Here is a 14,763-nt window from a genome sequence, read left to right as displayed (position 1 = left end):
GGTTGGAAGAGTCTCTCAAGTTCAAAGCCAGTGAGTCGCTTTTCAGAGTGGCACAGAACAGGGGTCAGCAAGGCAGGGTGTTGCTGTAGTGCAGTAAGAAACTGAAGGGCTGAAAGACCATCTTTGAATCTAGTGAAAAGTGAACACAAACACTGTTTCACTGCTGTGTAATGCCAACTGCATTTAAATTATCGAAAGAAAACTGTTAGAGGTTCTCTTCCCAAAAACTACAACAAAAAACACCCCTGTGTGTTACTTAAAAAAAGTTCTTATGATTTGCACATGGCAAGGTAAGTGTTACAAAATGCACGAATTACACAGAAACACAGTCACATGGAGGAATGACGCAGAGGGCAGGGTTGTATGAGTACTTGGCACAAGGCACGGAATGAAGAGACAGACATCACATAGGCTATCAGTTGTGACTGTCTATCAGTGACTAACTGATAACAAATATACATGCCATGAGGCATTTCAAACAAAAATTTCATAGGAAGAAAATCTTATCATTAAAAATATGATCTTACCTGTCAATTACAGATGAGTTGCGGTCAATAATATACCATCGGAGGTAGTCTGCCACGATTTCTTTCTTTTCTTCCACAGAAGCCACGCGTCTCAGACAGCCTGCTGTCTGTAACATTGTGCTGTGTCTCATGATACATTCTTGCAGAGCATCCAATGAAGCAGCATTTTCAATCTGAAAGACATAAAAAGAAGCATCGACACCCCAGTAAATAACTGTATGTACTGTATATACTTGCATACTTCATCCAGTGACATACATAGCATGGTGTAACCCTATCCTATCAAAAAGTAATAAATGAAGTCAATTCTGTGTATGAAATATAGAAAGTAAAAATTGTCCTAAAACACTACAGGAACTATGTAAAACTCCGTCCGACAACACTGTAGCTTTATGCTATTCTCACCTCTCGCAAAGCTTTCCCTATTTCTTCATCAGTTATTGAATTAAGTGTTGCTTTGAATGAAGGCTGGCCAGCAAGATAATGTACAAGATCTTCTGACAGGAAATGGGGTCCTGGACCTCCATGTACAACTGACACTGCGATCATCTTTCCTGCAAGGAAGTATTCATCCTCCCTAACAGCTGTGAATGAATTCATATTGCAAAATTAAAACATACATTATATACTTTAGGATATTGAGGAAAAAAGCATATGCCATGTGATATATTAATTATCATTAACCAGCCATTAGTATAGTACACATCTAACCCTATGCATACCGTTTGCATTGTAGACCAAGAACCGATGTCCTTCTGGTCCATTAAAAATGGGCCGGTCTTTCAGGTGTTGCATTAGCAGAGTTAAGAATTCTCGTCGTGGACCACCTGTGTCGATTCCCTCCTCAAAAACACCAGCATCATCAGTAAATCTGACCAGCATGTCAGAGGTTTCAGAATATGTTGTACGCTTGAAACCTCGGACTGCTCCATCCCAAACATTAGCCCTTGAGATGTTGAACCTGCTGACCCTTTTGTGATCAATAGGAAGCGACAGGTTTGCCACAATGTCAGGTAGTGTAATGTTCATCTCCTCCCTGAAATGACAAAAAAAGTGATCTAATTAATGAATATTCTAGATACCAGCACTATTGCACAATAAAAAAAAACTGGAATGCCATAGTCAGAAGTTCATTTTACACTGCTGTATGTTGGAAATTCTCCACACTAACTGCAACCAGCTCCTCGTCCTCCTCCTCAACACCTGGTGCATACAGGTCCGTGTATTTACTGTTGGGAATTACAATTTCCATGTTAAAACATCTTACAAAACACAAATTTCTTCCAGATTAATTAAACTGAAACTACATGAGTCACTATCATTTTTACTTACCGGTAGCAAGAAGTCTTGGCTGGGTTTGTTTCAGGGTGATCCATATCCTCGGCATCAGATATTACTATCTGAAAAACAGATTAAAATGTCTGAAACAACAACACTGAAAGTAAGAAACGTCAGGCTGCCATAGTCTGCCCTATTACCTGTCCAGGCTGAATTGTTGCTGAATGTCCTGGTGCATCTCTGAAACATGATAAAAATGATAAAATTATTACATTAATTATTACTGTCCTTCAGGTCTACAATAGTCATCTAAGAATGTTAACATATACTGTACAGCCAAGATTCCTATTGGTTGATTACCACTAGAAAGGACCTCTCATTAAATCTGTTTAACTCCCTGACAAATGCTAGATGCCAAAATGTACTGACCTTTCATATTCAGGTTTGTGTTTGGGAGTACTTTGGTTTTGTGGTTCAAAAACCTGAGAGGAAACACATGAATTTATCAACAATTTGTAATAGCTTCCATAACTGTTGCCTTACCATATACATATGGTAAGGCAACAGTTATGGAAGCTATTACAAATTGTTGATAAATTCATTCACTGCAAAAAGGGGGTGTCTAAAAACAGGATAAAAACACTAAATCTGAGGAAAAAGGTACTCAAAACAAGTGAAATTATCTGTCCATGCAGCAAGCTAATTTCACTTGACAAGATTTCTTGATTTAAGATAATAGTGTAAAGTTGAATGCTTAAAATAGGAAATTAACTCTTAAAACAAGATAAATTATCTAACACTTCTAAATCTAAGTTTTTTTTTATCTTGGTAAGAACCAAATCATTCGCAGTGCAGTATATATCAGTGGTGAAATGTTGTCAGTGTTGTCATACATAAATCAATAAATATATTCATACATAAACTGATAGAAAAAATAAATAAATAATTGGTGTCACAGTGTCAGCTCGATTGAATTCAGCTGTGTTCGTTGATGCAATGACTATTTCAGAATCAGAGTCTGAGGTACCATCCGCTGCTGTAAAAACAAAAAAATTCAGTAGATCATGTAGATACTGTAGATGTATTCTTCAGTAGAGTATCTAAAATATAATAATACTGAATCATGAGATGCACTAACCTCCTTTAAAATGTGTTTCTAGGCAAATGAAAAAGGTGATCCTGCAATATGGCCTCCCTAGTTCCTTTTTATATTCAGACAATTTGAATGGCCTTTCTGACCCAGGCACATGGACCACCTCTGAGCAGTCAGGATACAAAAGGACATACGGTCCTTCTTGCATGTCCTTGTTAAATGTTCTCATTTTCTGGACAGCTTGTTTCAGTTCATCAGGTGCTTCTACCTCTGTGTAACAAATAACGGGAGTGTTTTCCCTCTTAGAGGTTTTAAATCCGTTCCACCAGTTCTATTTGGCACCATCAATCCAATGTTTATCTAAAAAAATGGGAAAGATAGGGTTATTTTCAGGTATTAAACATAGGTAATATAAAAGATTATACATACATCAGTGTTTCCCATTAATTCTGGAGAATGTGGTGTTCCTCCATGGTCTAATTTGTGCCACCACAGTTTCATAGTGAGCCAGATATGACTATAAACTACACTCCAAATCGTTACACCGTTATGCCCAGTTGTTTTAGCACAGCATCTCGTCTTGCACAAGAGCTGCTGTTATCCTGCCTGGAGCGCTATATACTCTAAAATCTACGCACATATGCCTGCATCAAAGATATTATTTTTTCTTTTTAACTGAATTCAATCTGTACAAGAAATCTAACATGATACAGATCCATTTCTGAGTCACCTCGAGTCAGGCAGTTGGGTATTGATAAACCAAGACAGTTACAACCTACTTGGACATGTTTGCGTTCTTTAGCCCGATGTTTTCCTCTCGGCCCGTAGTTAAAAGACTGGCGCTCTTTTGACTTGGAGCTTCTGTACTCCAGGAACTGCTTATATGATGGGCAAGGGTTTTTTGCTGAAATGAACAAAGCTCCGTTTAAAAAAAGAAAGTTAGCAGCCGCTAACCAATAGCGCTATTCACGTTCATTCACATACTTCAGATAGCTAGCGTTATGCTGCACTTACTTTGTTTAGCACTATCCGGCTGTTGAGATGTCCCCTGTGAGTCTGGTCTGTCCGTCTGGTCCATGTCATTTAAAAACGAGAGAGACCGACCACACGAAAAACAAAACCGCGTTAAGCAGCTCATGTGTTTGCCACAAAAAAACATCACTGGATGGCTGTCCATCTAGGCTGTCCATGAATTCTATCGGAAAACTCGTATTGGCTGTTCCCCGTTATCACTTCCGGTTCAGCCCCGGAGTTGGCACATTCCCTTTCCGGTTGATGGTTGATATTTGTAAATTTGTTTTGGGACTTGTAAAAGTGTTTTGCCGCTTGTAAATTTGTTTTGCCGTTTGTAAAAGTGTTTCGTGTCTTGTTAATTTGTTTTCTGAAATGTAAATTTGTTTCGGGACTTGTAAAAGTGTTTCGCCGCTTGTAAATTTGTTTTGCCGTTTGTAAAAGTGTTTCGTGTCTTGTTTATTTGTTTTCTGAAATGTAAATTTGTTTCGGGACTTGTAAATGTGTTATGGTAATGTAATTTTGTTTTATGATATGTAAAAATGTTTTCTAAAATGTAAATTTGTCTCAAGCTTTGTAAAAGTGTTTCACATTTTGTAATCTTGGTTTGCACCTCCCGGCCACCGTAAGACACTGCTACAGGTGTTAAGAACCACTGATCTACATTATATACACTTCTCACATTAACAAAAGTCAAGGCATATTTTCTAAAAAGTGGTACATGAAAACCTAAATGCCTGTTTATACAATGTACAGGTGACCATGGAAGTTATTCTTCACCTTGAGGAAAAAAAATAATTTAACAAAAAAAAAAATCTAAGCTCAAAATTCAATAAACTACCTATCATGGTCTTCAATCAGCAAATAGAGCTGGCTTAATAGTAACTATGTCAACTCACTGCGGAACTTTGTTCATGCGGTAACTGGTTATCAGATACAGTATACTGTACTGGGCATACAGTCTGTGTTCAAAGATTGTAATCTTATTGGTTGTGAATGTCCTGGTCGATGACCTGGATCCTTCCCAGGTGTTGCTGTGAACAGTTTAGGTCTGATGTTCACGTTTAAAGGTTCACCCTAAATTGTGGGACTCTGAGGACTATAAAAGATGCATTTGTTATGTCGACACAATTAGAATAGTAAAAGCAAACAGCATGTCAAATGAAGGCTATTGCTGAACAAAAGCATAGAATGCTATTAACTTTAAAGAAATAAATGTACATCTGTAAAAATCACACTGCAAAATGCCTTTCAGCAATTGAAGAATTTCAGTTCCAAGGTAAAGATGAAGATAGTTGATATAGATGTTATTATAAAATGTTTTGTTTTTTTTTGCTTTCAAATGTAGCCCTCAGCTTTCACCACAGCTCCATCATTCCAGAACGGTGTTGCCAAGCAATGGTGAGACCAGCAGCAGACATGCTCTGTTCAACAGTGATGCTGCGGATAGGACAAGAGAAGTGGGAGGAGGGAGGAGTGTGGACATATCCGCTGCCTCCAACAGCCAGCATAGAGATTTTTCAGCTGACATGATCCCTTACCGCACTCACAGCATTCATACTGGCGACATTAAAATGTTGTCTGAGCAAACGGCTGCAGCTTGCACTGTACAGGAGGCCAGAGGGAAAACCATGAGCTCACAACAGCCCAGTTCTGGTGGAGAAGACCAGGATAATGTCAACCTCAGGTCAGACCAAATTACAGAGAAGTAAAGGATATAAATTAAAAAACATTATTGTTTTATAAAGCTTAAACTTTGGTTTCTGCTAAAAGTAAATGGTCGATGTAAAACAGGTAAATATCAATGATTAATGATTTTAGTACATTTGATTGTGGGCACTGTAAATTATGAGAAGGTGATGGTGTAATTAGAATGATTTAAGAGGTACACATTCTGTGCTTAAAGAGTAAGTGTGATGTTTTTATGTTTCCATCAAATACTGCAAAGAGTAATTTCCCTGCTTGGGTTCACTCTGATTTTGATGAAAGGGCAGCATGGAGAAGTCATCATTTTTGCTGTATAATTTTTGAATGTTAATTCAATGAAGCAAAGAAATGTATATATTCACCCACCTAAACAAAAATTTCCTTTTACTTTCCAGGTTGCTGAGCAATGAAAATAGCTCAAAGAAAATCTCTCACAGCCTCAACATCATCAAAAACATTGGTGAGAAAAAACTTGTCAAACGGTGCTTTTGCTACAAAAGCATCTCTTACTTGTGAATATATTATATGAATAGGACGGCTCGTTGGTAACACATAGTCATTAAGAACAATTTATTAACCATAAATTATTACCATAAATTAATATGGTAAACAAAAAACTTAACAGAAAGCAGAAAAACTTATAAAAATGCAACAATATTGTCTGTGGTTTGCACTGTACAGGTACTGTTTTATCTCTCTTTGCATTTCTTTAGCTGTGTGTGCATGTGTGTTTCACTCATTGTTATGTAATTCTCAGTCTAGTTCTACACCCACCAAAGCATTCTGCAGTATATGAGGGAGATTATGCAACAAGCACCTGTTGTTCAAAGTCACCCATCCTTCTGGATGTAAACATAGCCAACATTCTGAGAAAGAAGACATCAGTTCTGATCAGCAAAAGTAAACCAGTCAATTACTTGTTGCATATATGTTTATTATCAAATGTATTCTCTTCTACCTCAGATGCAAGGCTAGTAACATCATTGATCTTAAGCAGCTCACACCTTTTTCATTTATTCCATTTCCAGTTTGGTTCTTAGCTCTGGGCTGCTATTGCTGATTAGTGAATATGAGTAAAAAAGCGTCTGTCCTGATTCACTCAAACAGCCGACTATAATTTCTCAAATATGGATATATACTACTAACCAGCTTACAACTAGCTCAATTAGCTCATGGTTTGTTGTAGCTGTACATTAGCATTAGTGTCTACAGTGAAAAATAGCGAGAGCACTGACATTTAAAAACTTTGCATTGTTGGACTGAAAGCTGAATTATAAATATGAAAAAAAAATATTACTTCTCACCCAACTGCACTATCACATATATATCACATATGTATATATATGTATATATATATATATATATATACACACATGAGAGAGAGAGAGAGAGAGAGAGTGTATGTATGTATATATGTATATATATTATGGCTGTCAATTGATTAAAATATTGAATCACGATTGGGAGTGGACAAATATGCTTGCTTAATGCATGTATATTTATTATTAGTGCAACAATCCAGAACAATGACAAATACTGTCCAGAATATTCTCCAGGAATAACCCCAAAGCATGCAGTACCTGCTCAGAAAATATGCTGAAAGCATTACATGGCAAACTCAAGCCCAACAAGCAACAACAGAGGGGCATAATGACCTGAATGTAACATTCCTTAGTAATAATAACACAATGTAGTGTCCAACTTTACACTTGTAATAGAATAGATTAGATTAGATGTAGATTTTTTTTAAAAATTTATTGTCATTGTTTCAAAAACAATGAAACATAGATGGCAGCTCTTTGGTTGACAAATCAATATAAAATATAAACAAGTATAAAATTAATAGATACAAATAGTATTAAAATATATACAACAAGATAAATAACACAAGGTTCAAGTGGATATTTACACAGGTAATTATTTAAATGAGGTGGTAGTGGAGGGGTTATTGTACTTCAGTTTTTAGAGAGTGAGGGGTGGGGGGGGGGTGCATTTCACTGCTTGTGGGAAGAAACTGTTCTTCAGTCTGTTTGTTTTAGATCTGATAGATCTATATCTCTTCCCAGAGGGCAGGGGGGAGAACAGGTAATGTCTGATGTGAGTGGGGTCCTTAACAATACAGCTGGCCTTCTTTTGGAGTCGGCCAGTGTAAATGTCTGTGAGGGGGGGGGGGTGTCGTCCCGATGACACGCACTGCTGCAGGTCCTTCCTGTCCTGTGTTGTGCAGCTGGAGAACCACACCGTGCAGCAGTAGGTCAGGAGGCTTTCTATCGCTGACCGATAGAAGTTGGTCAGCAGGTGGTGAGGGAGGTGAGCGTGCTTTAGCTTCCTGAGGAAGTAGAGTCTCTGTTGGACCTTCCCCACCTGATGAGAGATGTGCGTGGTCCAGGTGAGGTCAGCCAAGATGTGAACCCCAAGGAACTTAAAGCTCTCTACCCTCTCTACCTTCTCCCCGTGCATGTAGAGGGCAGAGAGAATTCCTTGGTTTTCGAGGTGTTTAAGTCCAGGTTATTGTCCGAACACCATTCTGTCAGATGCTGAATCTCCTCCCTGTAGGCTGACTCGTTGTTATTTGTTATCAGGCCTGCTATGGTCGTTTCATCAGCAAATTTAACAATGGTGTTGGTGGGATGGGTGGGGGAGCAGTCATGGGTGAAGAGGGAGTAGAGGAGGGGGCTGAGGACACACCCCTGCGGTGTGCCAGTGTTCAGGATGAGAGTGGGTGATGTGCGGCCTCCCATCCTGACGTGTTGTGGTCTGTCGCTGAGAAAGTCCAGTATCCATGTGCACAGTGAACTGCCTAAGCCCAGGTTGCTTAGTCTGTGGATTAGTTTGTGGGGGATGACCGTGTTGAATGCTGAGCTGAAGTCCACAAACAGCACTCTTACATACGTGTTGGGCTGATCCAGGTGTGTAAGGGCTGTGTGGACTGCTGTGTTGACAGCATCCTCTGTTGACCTGTTCGGTCGATAGGCAAACTGGTGTTGGTCCAGTTAACTAAAGGTTAACTAAACAATGTTAATCGGCCTGCAAGCTGTAGCCACCCATTTAGCTATCACTGTTGAAATTTTTTTTGTTTCATGTAGAGTTGTCCAGGTGTCTCCATTGCAAATTATCCTGTGTGGTCTGCCTTTTACAAGGACGAGGGCTCTCTGTATCAGCTGTGTGCTTGGCCAGCAAGTGGTATTTGAGACTCGACATACTCCGGTGGCAACTCAATTCACATCAAGAGTAAATACAAATACATTTGTTCTTGTCAAGAGAACCATCTGGCAGGGCTTTAAAGCTGATCTTGCCATTAAGAAGACCCCTTTATCCATTTTTGCTTAAGGAGGTTTGTTTCTGCTTGCCATCCACAACATTACTGCTGCATCGCTTCCTGATTTCCGGGCTAAGGCCATATTGTATGTATGTTGATCACGTGTCAAAAAATTAAAACAGCGTTACTTGCCTTAATTTGTTGCTATCGCGTTAACTTTGACAGCCCTAGCAGGTGAACCACCTCAGGCTCGAATCACCTTCCGCTGGTCCTTGTTCCCTGATAGAAATGCGACTTATCGTCAATCACATGACGGCAAAGCTAACACTTATGTCCACAAATTGCAAAGGCTCAAATCAGCTCCTGATGAGCACATAGAAAAGCAAACAGCAAGCACAAACAGCAACAAATCGGACTCAGCAGTCCACAAACTCACAAACAATGTAGCTTAAAAGCATACGATACATGCTATAAATCTCTAGTATCTGTCCAGACGCTTAATAAGTCTCACTTGTGACCACTCTCATGGCAGTTAGTGTGTGTCTGTCAGTAGGGTTGGGCGATATGTAAAAAATTTCCAACTGGCCACCGTCAGCCCATCAACTGGTGGTTGCCGATATATTCGGCAGTTGTGTGTGTGGCGGAGAAAAAAAAAAGAGGGGGGATGTTGCATTCAAGTGATGTCGGAAAAAATCTAAAAATGACTTTCAGAATGGGATAATTCACATGAACGACACCTCATGTCAGAAAAACAACTCAGCAACTCGAATCTTCTGACACCACATGAATGCAGCAAAAAAGTTTAGCGTGCTTTGTGGGCGCAGGGGGCGAGGCTGCAGAAGGACACATTCGCTCACAGCCTCTAAATGAGCAAACAGGTGGGAGATCAGGATAACATACCTGTCCTATTATAACGATCGGGGTGCACAACTGCACATCTTTTTTTGATGTAATTCTCAAATATGGTTTATGAATTAACGTTACTTTCAGCTCCGCCATTTTGTGAAAGACTCGTCGGAAATCATGTGTGAAGCTGCCAGTTCCAATATGCGCACACTTTGAATTTTGCTCTACATAGTAATTGTTGTGAGGTGAGGTGCAGGATAGCCTGGTGGAAGATAAAACATCACGCTGGCAGGGAGTTTTGAAGGAAAAATTGTCAGACTTTTATTAACAGTCTCAAACAAACATATTACAAAGAAAACCTCCTTCACACCGCTCTGGTGCTTCTCTTAAAGGGAAAAAAAAACAACCAGCTCTCTCCCCTTTGACTCACATATATAGCAGGTGAGTCCGCCTTTCCAGTTCAAACTGGCCTATCAGGGCAGATCTCTAAAAAGGAGAGTTGTCAAGGTGAAATAACAAATATACATAGTTTTCTAAACTTTACACCTACCAGCAAGATCTAACTTATTCTTGCACATGTTAAGAGAATTACTGTATATTCAAAACAAATAAATCAAATGTACATCACTTAGTATTTTATCTCAATTATCTGAAATTTCTTCACACATCCACTATCCAATCAGACATGAGCATACGCCTACTCATACACCATATAAAAGGGCTTCTCTTGAGGCGCGCCTCCTCTTTCCTCATCAGCACAAGATGGCCTCCACAAAGGACCCAAACTCTTGCAGGTTATTGTCTTGATTATAGCATGTTTTTTTTTTATATAATTTGAGGAATAAACTTCTTCCCTTCTCCAACTATAATGTTGAGTACAATCCTTTGTATTTCTCAGGAATGTTTTGGAACATAATTTAAATAAAGAAAACAGAAAACTGTGTGGGAGTATGTCAACCTTCTTGCACAAAGAAAAAAGGGTTAAACAAACAGTGAGGGAGCGGGTGCTTCATCACAGTAATTATGAACTATATGTACCATGTTGGATTCTGTGGAGGCAGACCATTAATTAAGCAAAATAAAATGACAAAATTCGCCCCAAAAAATCGCCAAAAATGAAACCAACCTTGATGGACTCGCCGATTGGCGATATATTCGTCCAATCGCCCAAGCCTATCTGTCAGCCTTGGTAATCCAGCTCGTTTCCTGGGCGTGGATGAATGGCGTTGGCGTTTAAAACTACTGCTTTCAGCAACGTGTTATGATGGGTCTGTCGTGAGTTGTGGCATCTCTGTGCATCAGGCTGTTGCGCCAGAACTGGAGGTGCGTTCAGGTGCACTTCCAGTCAATGGGAAAGGGGAGTTTCAAACCTGGCAAAATGTAGCAACTAGGTGCCACTTACAGGACACTGGGTTTGGCACACTTTTCGCATTGTTTTGAGGCTTTGTTTGTGCTTGGAGGCCGCATGGTAGGTTTTGGTTTACATGTAGGCCCCTCTAATGTTAGCACCATGTGGTGAGGTCCCAACTGGTGCAAATGAAAGTGACAACAGGTGCAATGGAGAGGCCAAAAGCAAGACAAGCCCCAGATAGGGAATGTTTTTGCATGTGGTGGCCACAGACAATTGCCGTATCCTTCCTGACTGGTTCTTCTCTAGTTTTGTGTTCTGCTAGTGTCCTTGTCACTACTGGTAGAGGCAGTAGCCCAATCAGGTTGCACAGGTAGTCCAGCTCCTCCAGGATGGCACATCCATATGTGTGGTCACAATGGGTTTGCTGTGTCTTCCAGCAGAGTCTCAAGTGAGTCTTGAGCCTGGCCGTTACAAGAGGAGAGCTGGACAGGGACATAGAAGGGCATCAATCCAGCAGCAGTGCCGGTATTTACTCCTTCGTGCGAGGAGGAACAGGAGGAGCACTGCCAGAGCCCCTACAAAATGACCTGTAGAAGGCTACTGGTGTGCATGTTTCCTGACCAAACTGTCAGAAACAGACTCCATGAAGGTGGCATGAGGGCCCGACGTCCTCTAGTGGGACCTTTGCTCACAGCCCAGCACCATGCAGCTTGATTGGTATTTGCCAAAAAAAGGAAGGGAGGCACATCCTTGGAGGTTTGCACAGACCTCCATGTCATAGTCAACGGTACCCTGACTGCTGTACCGGGATGAAATCCCTCTAATTGTTAGACCGTACACTGGTGCAGTGGGCCCTTGGTTCCTCCTGGTGCAGGACAATGCCTGGCCTCATGTGGCCAGAGTGTGCAGGAAGTTCCTGGTCATTTACTGGCCCTCTCGTTTCCCTGACCTAAATCTGATTGAGCACCTATGGGATGTTATGTATCTGTGAATCAGACCCCACCAAATACCGCTACAGACTGTCCAGGAGCTCACAGGAGGGAGTGCACACAGGCACACAGGGGGACATACACACTACTGAGTCACATTAGTTGGTTTTGATTAAATTTATGCAAGTCAGATGAGCCTGTGATTTCAAATTTTTACTTTTGAATCCAGCCCTTAATGGGTTGATGATTTTGGTTTCCGTTGATTGTTGTTACGTCATTTTGTTCTCAACAAATTATACAATCAGTAAAGATTTTCAGCTTGAATAATTGGTTCATCAGGATCTGATGTGTGATTAAAGTGTTCCCTTTTGAGCAGTCTATCTATCTATCTATCTATCTATCTATCTATCTATCTATCTATCTATCTATCTATCTATCTGTCTATCTATCTATCTATCTATCTATCTATCTATCTATCTATCTATCTATCTCACCTTTTAAATGGACACTTAGAAAACTTGTGTTATGATATCATCAGTTTGTGTGTGTGTGTGACCGCCACAGCCTTCCTATACCAGGAATATCGAGACACCTCCAAGCTGCAGGAGATCGAGCTACGGCGGCAACGTGAAACCCTTTCACCTGTGGTCACAGCAGGGACAGTGTTGTCAGGGACCAGAGTCATGTCCCCGCCAGTGTTACAGCTGCAACTGAGGAACAGTGCTCGCTCACTGAGCTTGTGGCAGAATCTGGAAGCTGTGCAGGCCAGTGGCCTGCTCACCCAGTTACCGCAGAAAGAAATCATAATGCAAGAGGTAAGTGGTTTTGTGAGGGTGAAATGTGATTTGGATATACAGTATATAAACATTAGTGATAGAATATTGCATTCAAGAAGTAAGCATTACCTGATAGGTTTCACCGTTCATTGTCATCTAAGCTACACCAGACAGGAGAAAAACATAAAATATTACGAGTCGACTGGCAACACAGATGTTTAATTTTAAAACACAATGTGATACACTGTAATACACTCAACTGCCAGCCAGTTGATTTGCACTGGCAAACCTTGCCAGACTAATAAAACAACCCTGCAATAAATGGGAGGAGGACCTGGCTGCAGACAAGATGACTGAGGTCATAAACTGTGACAAACGGCAGAATTGGTTATCCTTTGCAGGCTAGGGTGTAGAATAATGTTAGTGTAATATTAAAGGCAACGTCAAGGCTCCTCCCCCAACCATTAAAATGACAGTAAATGAAGGCAGACAGAGACGATAAAAAACTTTTCAAATTTCACAAGAATTAAACCAAGGGGTGCTATCATGCTCTTTTGCCAAACCTAATTCTGAAATTCATCAGGCCTTGATTCTGATCAAGCATATGACATTTGGGGAAGGCTGAACCATGTACACGCAAGTTAGAACAACTTCCTGTTTGTTGGCAAAATGACATAATTTGACTCATTGCCACATCCATACTGTTCAACTTATGCACAACCTTTTCATAATGTTTCATCGGTAAGGTGTATTGTATAGGCCGACCAAGTTTGAGATGGATGGGATTAAAGGATCCATTTGTAAGTTTTCAAGCATTGCCCCTCAGCAACAACTTCTTGTTTCATGGCAAATAGTCGCCATGCCAGTGCTCTTTGATAAAAACCCACAAAGGATTTAAGCATCATTAAGTCTTGAGCCTTTATTGATCAAATTTCAGGTGTTGCTGGTTAATCTGCTTGAAGTTACTGGTAAGAGTATATGACCTGTAACTTTGCCGTCAGGTGGCACTAAAACTATGCCAAAAAAATAGCATGTAGATGTCTTTGGGACATTACTCTTATCAAGCACGTAAAGTTTGGGGCAGATTGGATAAAGTATGTGTGAGAAACAACAACTTCCTGTTTCATGGTGATCTCAAAATTGCCATGCTGCCATGCCCAAGTCATTCAACAAAAACGCACAGCTTTTGGTACAATGCATCATCAAGGTCTTCAGGCTTTTGTGATCAAAGTTGAGGTCAATGTGGGCAAACCGGGGACAAAGTACACCAAAGTATAAAACATCTCCATTCCTGTTGCTAATAGGTGGCGCTGGCCGAGGCAGTTATCAAACATGTAAAGTTTGGGACAGTTTGAACTAGTACAGTGGAGGCTTTGGTTTTGAAAAACTTTTGAAAATTTAAATTTTCATGAACGGTGACGACTTTGCAAGGTTTCATGAGTTTTCCATCACCTTTAGCCCCTGAAAAATGCATTCTGAGTTTGGAAAATAATAATAGTGAAAAAAATATTTTGGAGTACAATGACAACATTTTGGTGAAATGGAAATATATGAAATTAAATATAGTTAAAACTGCAAGCAGTGATGAACGATGTTTAACTGAACATCCTTGATTTGAAGCATAAACCGTACCATGAAAATTTCATGTAAATTAAATAATGATAGTCAGACAAGGTATATTTCCTGTTGCCAGCAGGTTGCACAATGACTATACCTCCTAATTGACATGTAGAAGTGTTTTGGGTGGGACTCTGATTAAACATGTAACATTTTGGAAAGATTGGACCATTTACAAAGAAGTTCTAAGAATTTCCTCTTTCATTGGGAAAAAATTCTTGCTACTATATCAGTGTCCAATGAGCACTCAGAATCTTCACCATATACCATCATGAAGGCCTTCAGGATTCTCTGACTAAATTTGAGGTGAATTAGGTCAACCTACTAGCAGGAGTAAATGGAAGTAAAAAACAAACAAACATGTTATTA

The 14,763-nt window shown here is 40.0% G+C and overlaps 1 protein-coding gene across 1 annotated transcript in view; it reads left to right on the top strand.

Moving 5' to 3' along the window:
* The window catches only part of ngef (neuronal guanine nucleotide exchange factor), a 158,506-nt gene that overhangs the window by 76,196 nt on the left and 67,547 nt on the right, over positions 1-14,763 (top strand). The window contains exons 3-5 of the mRNA XM_073483788.1: positions 5,258-5,596; positions 6,012-6,076; positions 12,566-12,816. Of these exons, the coding sequence (XP_073339889.1) occupies positions 5,258-5,596; positions 6,012-6,076; positions 12,566-12,816 (655 nt within the window). The remainder of the gene's footprint in view (positions 1-5,257; positions 5,597-6,011; positions 6,077-12,565; positions 12,817-14,763) is intronic.

Source organism: Pagrus major, chromosome 2, assembly GCF_040436345.1.
Source record: "Pagrus major chromosome 2, Pma_NU_1.0".
Lineage (NCBI taxonomy): Eukaryota > Metazoa > Chordata > Actinopteri > Spariformes > Sparidae > Pagrus > Pagrus major.
This window is presented reverse-complemented; position numbering and strand designations above follow the sequence as displayed.